Source organism: Phacochoerus africanus, chromosome 10 (assembly GCF_016906955.1).
Source record: "Phacochoerus africanus isolate WHEZ1 chromosome 10, ROS_Pafr_v1, whole genome shotgun sequence".
Lineage (NCBI taxonomy): Eukaryota > Metazoa > Chordata > Mammalia > Artiodactyla > Suidae > Phacochoerus > Phacochoerus africanus.
This window is the reverse complement of record NC_062553.1, coordinates 12,747,560-12,759,130: the sequence shown is the minus strand read 5'-3', so window position 1 is coordinate 12,759,130 and position 11,571 is coordinate 12,747,560. Positions and strand designations below refer to the sequence as shown.

General features: G+C 37.3%; 1 protein-coding gene across 7 annotated transcripts in view; it reads left to right on the top strand.

Annotated features, from left to right (window-relative positions):
• LCORL (ligand dependent nuclear receptor corepressor like) overlaps positions 1-11,571 on the top strand; it is a 156,477-nt gene that overhangs the window by 136,994 nt on the left and 7,912 nt on the right. For 4 of the 7 annotated variants that reach the window (XM_047799553.1, XM_047799551.1, XM_047799548.1 and 1 more), the window contains one exon: positions 6,229-6,255. The exons of the other annotated variants lie outside the window; for them this stretch is intronic. In XM_047799553.1, the coding sequence (XP_047655509.1) occupies positions 6,229-6,255 (27 nt within the window). The remainder of the gene's footprint in view (positions 1-6,228; positions 6,256-11,571) is intronic. 7 annotated transcript variants of the gene reach the window in all.

Here is an 11,571-nt window from a genome sequence, read left to right as displayed (position 1 = left end):
GTGTCCAGGATTTCAAGCAAATTAAAGTGCATTTGATAGAGACATAGAAAGCTTCTAAACAGACATCATTAATGTAAATGTTTTATTATTGGTTTTTGCACCTGATCTAATATAAAATATAGAAAACAATTTAACAAATAAATATGCCCAAGTAACTATCTAGACGTTAACTACTACACTACAGGCTAGTAAATATTTATTGTCTTGATAAATTAGTAACTTTGAGACCATCTGGAAAAAAGTAAAAATATCTCATGGCTAAATTGATAAACACTATGACCTATGTAATAATCCTAGGGTATCAGTCTCATATTCTTCATTAAGTTGTTAGGTGCTTTGGTACTGTTTTGGGAACCACTTTAAGGCTGTATTGTTTAAAGAGTGTCAAGGAACAAGATTTTTTTTTTTTTCCAATAAATCAGCAAACTTGTTGAATACTTTGTTCATATCATTGAACTAAATTCCATGGATATAAAGATGAATATTTCTTTCCAGAGATAACTCATAACCTAGCAAGAGAGAAAGGCATATACAGGTAATTTTAAGGTAATGCTAAATTTAGAATGCAAACTGAATTTGCATTCAGCAAGTAATTTTGGGTTTTACTCAGTTATATTGATCTGACAAAATGTGTGCCTCAGGGAGACTGTTACCACTAGAACCTAGCAAAAAAGGGACATAAACACTGAAGTTGCCAATGTAGTTAGTTCCAACTCTGCTTATTTATAGGTGCTAGACAATTTAGGATATATAAGAGTATGGTAGTGCTTGCTGATTACTTCCCTGACATGAGAGAGTGCCAGGTTACATTTGGGAATATAAGGCTATTTTTAACATAAATTTACATTGATACATTGCGTGTTTTAGGGGAGTCTTTTTTGTGGAGTCAGGGAGGTAATGGTGGCTTAATTTCTGTTACCTTTTAAAAAAAATCAGGTCTTAGATTAAAATATTAAAAGCAGTAATTAAACTCAAATTTTAATAGGTTAGAAGATTTTTATGACCCCCCCCAAAAAAAAATTCAGTTACTTAACTGAATAACTATATAATACCTACTTCAGTAATATCTAACATGCAGTGACTAACATTCAGTGATTAAATTTTAGGAGTTCCCACTATGGTGTAGTGGATTAAGAATCAAGTGTTGTCTCTGAGGCCATGCAAGTTCAATCCCTAGCCCTGCACAGTGGGATCTGGTGTTGCTGCAGCTATGGCATAGGTGGCAGCTGCGGCTCAGATTTGATCCCTGGCCTGGGAACTTCCATATGCCATGAGTACAACTGGAAAAAAAAAAGAAAGAAAAGAAAATATAAAATTAAAATTTTAAAGGTGATCAAATTAATGTCTCCATTATGAAAGATGGATCAACTCTAAAAATAATGCCCTTCTTGCCCTAGGGATAACTAAAAATATTATAACAAATAGTATATCATAAAAAAAGAGAGGAGTCTGATCATGATTTTTTAAAAGAACTTACTATCATTCACCTTAAAATATCACACATATTTTTAAAAGACCACCATCAATGGAGAATAGAGGGTAGTGTTTCGTTTTCAATTCTTTGTACCATGTTCATTTCATGCTAAAGATAGTTGGCATTGTCGTTTTTCAACAGAACTGTATTTTGTTCTTCCAGCTTTTTAACCACTGTATCTTTCTAAGGTATAAATGTAAAATTTATTTTAATATTATTCTTCATCTCACTGAACGAGATCACCCTAGAAAAATAAGATGGAAGATGCCTAATTATTACTTTTTCAAATTAATTTCTGAGTTTCTGGTTCAGTAGGTTAAGGGTCCTGCATTGTCACTGCTGTGGCTCTGGTTACTGCTATGGCACAGGTTTGATCCCTGGTCTGGGAACTTCTTCATGCTTAGATGCAGTGAAAAAAAACAAAACAAAACAAAAATATTAATTTCAGATTCTTTTGTATATTTAAAAAAGTTTTAGTATCACATTGAGTTTTTTCACCTTTTCTCACTTTTAAAATTACTACAAGTAGTTCCTGTTCTGCTTAAAGTTTTATTTATCTTTTACTGATAACTTTCCTTATTTTTTAACATTCTTTTTTTTTCACTCAACAAGGATGTTATTTTTATAAAGTTGTATTTATAGCAATATTTGTTATATTATCTGATTTTTAAATATTTCTTAAGATGTTGTTTTTTTCCTCATTATTCTTGATATTCCATACTTCTTTTTGCCTTTTTGGATATGACACTAAAACTCATTATCAGTTTTATATGTGTTTTTCTTCTTCATAGAATAATTAGTGACTGGAAATTTGAGAGAGACTTTCATCAACAGGACTTTTCTAGGAAAATTCCTAGGGCAATGTATATGGTGAATTATGGAATATTTCTATTGGTGAAGAGTTTTGCTCCTACCACAAATGTCTTGTTTTTATACATTTCAAGGTTAACTGTTCAGATATAGTTTAATACATAGGAGTTTTAAAATTAAAAATTCACTACATTTGTACTGCCATATTATATGTCAAGTAGACATGGAAAGGAAGAAAAAATTTAATTCTGTTCTATTCTTGGTTCAACAAATAATGAATGCCTACAAATATGCTTTTATGTAGCATAGAAGGTTCAAAAAGTTCTTTTTCCATCTAAATGAGAAAACAAGACCTTATTCAATAAAGAGAATGCATTTTCTGTTTTAAGTAGGATGTTATATGTTTTAAAGGGATAGAAAGTCATGGTTCCTACTCTCGTGGAACTTACTGTCTGCGTGGGGATAGTGAATAGGCAGTTTTGGTAGAAGGATAAGTGCTGTGATGATGGGCGAGAAAGGTAGACTGTAGGAGCACACAGGGAAACTGAAGGCACGTTTAGAGAATTAGGCAAGGATTCCTACATCGTCACATCTAAACTGAGATTTGAAGCAATGTGTTACAAATCCAGAGAGTTATTTCGGGCAGAAGCAGATTGCATGGGGAAAATTTGGGTGACAGAAGGGAGCAGGCTTGTCTAGAACAGTGAATAATTTAGTTCATATAGCTGAGGCACAAAAACAACTGTAAAAGATTGATTAGAGGTCAGTTAGGCCTTGAAGTAATCCATCGACTATAGCACAAGAGGTTATTTTAGAGATTTGGGAGAGAGCAGTTTTGGTGGACTAGTAGATCCAGAAATCTTAGAGTAACTGCAGGAAGACAAAGAAAAATGTAAATGGCTGTGATTAGAGAGGAAATAGGGAAGTAGTGAGAAGAAGCCCAGTTGAATGATGTTTAGATGCCAGTAGGAAGAAGCCAGTGGAAAATGAAAGACTGAAGATAGAAAATGAGATGACAAGTAGTGGAAATGGAGTGAAGCCCCTGACGTGATCATTTGGGTATCATGGGGCATCATTAGAGAGATTGGTCTTGGCCAGAAGAGTCACTTCTTGTCCTAAAGCACATAAATAGTGGGAACAATATGTGAGGATGCAAATCAATATATAAGTTTATGGGCAGAATGTTGAAGAGAGTAGGGTCTATTTTCTATGACTCAAGAGGTAATCTAAGAGTAGTATGGTGGGTATTGAGCTATATGGATAACATTTGAAATACTGTCTCGAGAACTAACAGGATTGAACAGCTTTGTGGTTTTATTTCAGCTGCCAGAATAGTAATTGGGTTCATTAAGTGGGTGTAACAGAAGGGCAAAGAGATCAAGCCAAGAATTCATTCTGTGAATTGTGAGAAACTATATGATCAAAGTGTAACTTGTAGGGTGTCTCTAATAGTTGCACACAATATCGATTTCAGGCGAAGAGCAGAATGGGGTGTGTGAAGGGCCAATTGTGAGAGATGATTTGGGGATGATCATGGCCTAAAATTGTTTGTGACTATTGAAAATAATAATATAAACCTCTTTAATGTCAGTGTCTTGAGTTCCCAAGGCAAATGTGTGCCTTTTCTTAATTGACATATCCAGATGTAATCAATGGACTTTGGACACCTCCAAGGAAGTTTTAAGACTAGAATAACATAATGTGTACTTCAGGCTACTATCCTCATAGTATTTTTCCTATGATATTAAATTTTCTCCTAAAAATTTAGAATTCAAGTTGACTCTGAATTGAATTCTGAGATGAGTGAAAAAAAGGTCAGTTTTTCAGCTTCTGTTTTGTCATCTATCCTCTAGAATGATTTAATATACATATAACTTTTCCATTCAGAATTCTGGTTTTCGCTCAAGTATGTAACTAACAGGTGATTTTTAATTAATAGTATACTCCTTTAACTCCCCAGAACTGAGACTAGACATGCGTCCGTGAACGTTTTACCATATTTTTTGAGTCCTAACAAGATATTCTTTCAGATTTGAATGGTTGAGGCAACTCTCAGCACAGGATATCCTTAAGCATTTAAAAATAAAATTTAGTGTTAGTTTATTCATGTGGTGTTATTTAGCATCATAATTATTATCTCATGGAAAAACTACGATGAACCACAGAGTAGATGATCTCTCATTTTGATAGAAAAACGTTTCCAGATGATTTAGTCACCTTAATCTAGTTTGCTACACAAACATTCCAAAGTGTTTCCAAGAAACACTAGCCCACCAAGATGTCCTGTGTGTAAAGGGTTCTGTAGTCTGATAAGATTGGAAAGTGCTCAGTCCTTTTTCCTGGGCTTCCTGAGTCACAGTGTCCCATTGGCATATTAACCTGCATTCTCCAAACTTTGTATCCCACAGAACACAGTTTGGAAACAGTGCTCCGCATGCTTTCCTGCTAGGTTTTCTCTATGCTTCCTATGAAGTGATTGTAAAGTAACTTATATACCAGATATGTTCTTGTGCATAAATTGTTAGAGTAATCAAAATTAAGTTGTAAATGCTTTACTAAGATTCACCATTTAAGGAACACTGGTACATACCTATAGGCCAAAATAATCACATGTTGATCAGTCTGTAAGTTTCACTTTTGTATTAGAATTTATTTCACAATGAGCTGTGCTAGCAGTCAATTCAGGTAGCTGTCCTGTTTTACAAACTCTAAGAAAGTATCTTATGAATTTAGAAGAACAGTGTCTTCTCAAGTCTCAATTAATCCACGCTGTTAATTTGTTCAGAAATGGATGAAACAGAGACAGATATTTTAATGTAAAAAAGAAATGCTTTGACCTATTCTTTTTAACATGGGCTTCATATTACTGCTTTGTTACTTGCCAGTGCCATAGGTAAAACTATTAAAACTGTGACCCAATAATATATTCTATTGGAATCAAGAATTTTTAATAAAAATCCATTCTGTTTAACAATTGGATTCAGCCCCCCACTCCCACCCCCACCCCTGTCGTTGTTTTCATAGGAATGGAGCAAAGAGAAGAGTTTTAGTTTTCAAAGAGTTTCTAACTCTTGCCATAATTCTTTATTAAAATATGAGACAGCTACTTTTGTAATTCCTTGTCTTGATATTTTTTTCTTAGAATTTTTTTGCATGTCTTTTGTCTCATTGTCTTTTCAACCATTACGGAGTTTTCCAGGATATTCTGCTTTACTGATTGCCGCATATCTTTCCTGGAAAACTATTTAATTTATTCAGCAAATGCCAAATATTTTTCTTTTGATCTACCAGGCATATTTAGACATTAGAGTCACACAGGAACTCAGGGCACTTATCAAAAAATATTTCAAGTTGTTTTTTTTTACTTTGACAACATAATTAGTATAACTTGAAGAAAGATAATTTGGTTGATTCTCCTCATTAGTGGATATGGAGTACAGCACTGTTTTCAGAAAAAATTAACTTTCCAAATTGGGATTTCTGGCCCCCCGCCTGCTTTGTAGGTAGTTTTATTGGAACATTGCCATGCTTATTCTCTTATATGTAGTCTCTTGCTGTTTTTATGCCACAGTAGCTGAATTGAATAGTCGCAGACAGAAACCCCAAAAAGCCTAAAATATTCATTATCTAGCCCTTTGCAGAAGAAAAAAAATTTGCTGACCCCTGTTTATATCAGTAAAAGTTTGACATGGTGTAACTAGGGGGGAAATGTATCAAATTTGTTTAGTAAATCAAGATTGTCTATCCAGTTCATCCCCAGCACCCCATCCACCCCTTCCCTTTGTCTGCTTCCACCTCCCACACAGCGCAGGGCATTTCTGACATGGAGTTTTTTGCTTCATTTTGTTTTATCTCTGTGGGACAAGACCTGTCTTTATCCAGCAGGGTGGTGCCATGAATGCCAGTTTTATTTTGTTTTATAAATCTTTATTCTCTCCCTGCAGCCTCCAGACCTGCTTTGTCTCTCTGAGGTAAGTTCAAGGGTCTCCCTTCTCTTCCTTAAACCAGCTGGTACCCCCTGTTCGGAAGAGATTGATTTCAGGGCTTCACACCTTAAATTTCTTCCTCTAGTGTTCTCTTCCCCTCTTTTCTTCTCTATTTCTTCACTTAGGAATTCAAAATTCTTCGTTCAGCTCTTCTGGATGCCATAATTTTTCCTCATTTTTCCAGGGCAGTCGTTTTCTTTGTAGTAGAGCTGAGTTTCTGTGATTATCATAATATTAAGCCTACTGAATTCACCTGTTATTTAAAAAAAAATGCAGATTAGGAGTCTAAATGATTTCATCCTGCCAGGTTTTTCCTTCCTTGTTTTTGTTTAATTTTAAACAAGACCTTGGCATCTTTTTTCTCACCTTAATTCCAGTTCCAGACAACTTGGAAAATTCATGTGTTTGCTTCTTCGTCTCTGTGTGACATAAACTTACAGAATGCTAGATTTTAGAAGCATGTATCTGTAGGCCCCATGAATTTATTCTTCCAAAAATGTTCGTTTCCTGCATGCCAGGCAATATGTTAGACATAGGGGATATAGTGGACAAAACCAGATGTCATTCCATTTATGGTCCAGGTTTATTTGGAGAGACCGTCACTGAGAATAATAAATTACACACCATCTTACGAGTCCTCGATTAGTACGTGGAACTTTGAGAATTCCTTAGAGGGCGGTCTTGTGAAGTCAGGAAGATGAAGGAAGCCTTCTCTGAGGAAGTGGTCATTGGGCTGAGCTGTGAAGGGTGAGTAGGAATCAGCTGGGTCAAGTGGCAGAGAGTGGGGAGGGGAGGAATGACCTTCCCGGAAGAAAGAACCGAATGTGAAAAACCCTGAGCAGGTAGGAGGGGTAAGGCATGACTGGGGTGTCTTGAGTCAAGAGAGAAAGGAGCAACGTGATGTCAGGTGTGGTGAAGATGGGCCAGGTGAACTCTAGACCACACAGGTTCTCAAAAGCCATGGTTGTGTACTTTCAGTGGCCGGTTTTACCCACCACTGAGGCAATAGCTATGCCTATCTGAGGACTCTATGTCATGCCCCAGGTCCTAGAAGCTCTTTCCATTCTTTTCGGTGGGAATACAAGTTATATGCAGTCCTATGTGGCTCTAGGTATTTTCCACCTGGTCCTTTTCAGTGGTCTTTTTCACAGCCTTGGGAAACATCCACGTCCTGATGAGCATTTCTCTAGCCTTGCGGGAGTTCCGGAGCTCGCTCTCTGCAGCTCTCTTTCCTGTGTTCTGCCCACACATTTTAGTCACTTTGGACTCCCTCACCTCCAAACTCTGTCTTGTCTTCTCAGGAAGATTTCTAAGATCTCTTTGGGCTCCCCCTGTATCGCAGCCTGGAAGTTCTCCGAGCAGTAAGCCAGAGTGAATTTTAGGAACTACCTCCTTTGTTTCCCTTTTTTCGAGAATCACTGTCATCCTGTACTTCCTGTCATCCATTATCTTAGAAACATTATTTCATATATTTTGTGGGGGGTTTTAAGTTGTTTAAAACAAGAGGTAAATTCATTTTGTTACTTCTTCATGGCCAGAAACAAACATCCTACATTTAATTTTTTAACAAATATTGATCCAATTTCTACATGCTAGATACTGGAAATAAAATGCTGAACAAGACCAGCAGGGAATTGTACTCTTGTCAAACTTGTATATTGGCGGGAGGGGAAACAATAAAATAGAAACCATAAGTCAGTGGTAACTTCTGTGTTAATGAAAGTAGATGACATGCGTTTTTAGGGAGAACTACTTTAGGTTGAGTAGTCAGGAAACTGAGTATGAATGAGAGCTAAAGAGAGTATGAAATAAGAAAAGAAAGCCTGGGATTTGACCTCGAGAAATTCCGGTGCGTGTTGGCCACCTTGACTGGGATGACTTGCAGTGACAGGAAGAGAGAATGGAAAGCCAGTATTGTGTTTTGTCTCAAAAGTCAAAAAAAGTGAGTCTCAAGAAGGAGAGTGTCGTATTCTGCTCAGGCTGACATAACACCAGAAATTTATTGTCTGGTGCTTAAGCACCAGAAATTTATTGTCTCACAGTTCTGGAAGCTAGAAAGTCTAAGATCTGGAGGGTTCCATTTCTAGTGAGAGCTCACTTCCTGGCTTACAGGCCACCTTCCTGTTCTCTGGTGTCTCCTCCTCCTCCTCTTAGAAGGACATCAATCCTATTGGATTATGACCCTACCCAATGGCCTCACTTCACCATAACCACCTCCTGAAGGTCCTATAGCTCTTCACAATGGGGGGTTAGGGCTTCAACATACAAATCAGAGCAAGGAGTTGGGGGCAAAGGTACACATCCACTCGATAGCAGAGGAAACAGCCAACAGTGTTAAATTTTGTTAGGAAGGCCAAAATGTCAAAAACGAATTCATTAGACTTATTTCATTGGTGACTTTAATAAGTGCTGTTTTCATAGCATAAAAGTCCTTGAAGCCAGATTGGAGAAGGTTAAAGAATAAGAGGTACAGAAAATAGTGATAGCAAGTGTAGGACAACTCACTAAAGTTAGGGACTCTAAAAATATTAACTTGCGGAAGATAAAAGATTGAGCGAAGCCTCGTATTTTAAGGAACGAGAGACCTTACACTTGTTTAAACATCATGGTGAAGATCCAGTTGAGAAGAGGTGTTATTTATCTGTTCGCCACAACTGTAGGTAAATTTGGTTGCAAACTGCCCAAAACTCATTAGCTTTAAGTAAATAAGCATTTATTTCACTCTTGAGTCAGTGATTGGCAGATAAGACTGGGAGATTCTTTGGCTGGGCTCCCTCAAGTGTCTGGGGTCAGCTGGCTATCAAGTGGGACAGCTTAACCCTCATCCATGTGTCTCTCATAGACATTCAGCAAGCCAGCCCAGGATGTTCTCATGGCCAAAGCAGAGATGCAAGAGTGAGCAGAAAGGCCCAAACCATTTCTCAACTTCAGCTTGCATCCTATTTGCTAGTATCTCATTAGCCAGAGCGAATAACATAGATGAGACAGAATGAGAGGGCATTGTAAACTAAGGCAAAGAGCGAATGCAGTGATGGGTGAAGAACTGAGGCTGTTAATGCAATCAGTCTCAGTCTGCCACGGATGGTATTTAAAAAAAAAAAAAAAAGGAACAGAGTCGTTGGTAATGATTATTGATAAGTTCCTGAGAAGACAGATGGGATTGGGGTCCAAAAACATTTGTTTCAAGTCATGCTGGATTCTGCATTTTTTTTTTTACAGTTAGTTGGCATTATTTTGGATAAACAGCTTGCTAATTGCTTTTACTTTCATATTAATTTAGTACTGAAAATTTCTATTTTTATAAGAGTATCTGAATCACATGTACTTATTGCATATTTGTATACCTACTTAAGCTACTGCTTTAGGCACAGTTGTCATACAAATTTAATATACAAATTCACTAAGAAATTCAGGCAAAGTCTTTTTGTCCCTACAAGGCAAAGAATCACTTCTAAATCACGTAGCAGTGCAAACTATGCTCATTGATTCTTAAAGAGAATTTTTTTGTATGTTTGATTTGACCATAATTTCCTTCATTCCATTCAACTAAAATTTCAGGTAGATGTCCCGTTTCTCAGTATAAATGATTTTTTCCATTCTAAGTATTTTCTTTTGAATTCCTGATTATTGTGGTTTGCTCTCTGATAATCATGGCAGCACTTACTAGTTAAAAACCTATGCACCACTGGTACTAACCTTTTATTGAAAAAGTAATTTTCCTAAAATTGGTTGCAGTAAATTAAAAATCTAGGATTCTGATCTGCAACTATCAGATTATTTAAAATCTTGCTCTTAACCACCAAGTTCTTCTGTTCCTCCAAATAACCCAAATTGAATAATCAAAAGCAAGTCAGGGAAAAACATGACTTTAAATCTCCCACTTAATCTACCAAGGGCTTTAAATTTATTAATATCTTACCAAAGGGAAATTTTACTCTTGAGATAAATTAAGTATTAAAAAACGAACAAACGAAATCTTGTACAGCCTAACAAGTAGAGTGTTTGCCAACAAGAGAAAAAATTTATTTACTTGTGTTAGACCTCATGGTTCACTGGTGGACCATTGCTTACCTGTACGTCCTCCGGCTCTTTTATATTTAATCCCCTTTAAGCCCAGAGGTTCAAAATTAAACTGTTGTAGGAGTTCCCGTCGTGGCTCAGTGGTTAACGAATCCGACTAAGAACCATGAGGTTGCGGGTTCGATCCCTGGCCTCGCTCAGTGGGTTAAGGATCCGGCATTGCCGTGAGCTCGTGTAGGCTAGCGGCTACAGCTCTGATTAGACCCCTAGCCTGGGAACCTCCATATTGCTACAGGAGCGGCCCAAGAAATGGCAAAAAGACAAAAAACACAAAAATAAACTGTTGTATTATTATCCGACTACAGAAATTATAGGAACAGACTGATGATGAACACTGCAGAAACAAATCATACCCTTATCTGCCATAGATTATCCCCACACGTGTACCTTTTTTGAATTTTGTTTTTAATACTAATGTTAATTCACATGTACTGACTCCTTCCTATATGTCCAGCCAGGCATTCTACAGGCCTTCTCTGTACCAAGTGCTTCATTTACATACACATTTAATAATCATATTATCCTTAAGATGTATTCTGTCTTAACTATTCAGTTAAATTGAAGCTTAGAGACTAAGGAATATACACTGAACAGGTGAGTGATATGATTCAAGAACAGAACTAAGGCTGGAAAAAGCCCCCCTCTGTCCCAGTTTATTAAAATCCTCATCCCTAAAGACCTCTTTCAAATAGTTTTCCCCCTGATCTCCTCACTGCTGGGATTAAGCTTTCCCTTCTCTGTAATCCTTTTGTCCTTAGTTACTCCTTTCATATTTACTGCAGACTGCTTTTTTTTTTTTTTTGGTCTTTTTGAGGGCTGCACCCGCGGCATATGGAGGTTCCCACGCTAGGAGTCTAACCAGACCTGTAGCGCCGGCCTACACCACAGACACAGCAATGCGGGATCTGAGCCTCGTCTGCAACCTACACGACAGCTCACAGCAATGCCGGATCCTTGACCCACTGAGCGGGGCCAGGGGTTGAACCCGCAACCTCATGGTTCCTAGTCGGATTTGTTTCCACTGCACCAGGACAGGAACTCCCAGGCTGCTTTTAATTGGGGTAATTTATGAATACTTCCCCCGACCTCACCTCCTTACTGAGCTACAAAACCCTTGAAAACAGATACCATCACACTTTTATATTCCTAATGCACCGGGTAGGTATTAGTTAAGAATTTGAGGGGGGCATGAGTGAATTCTAACTAACTTTACTTTCCAGC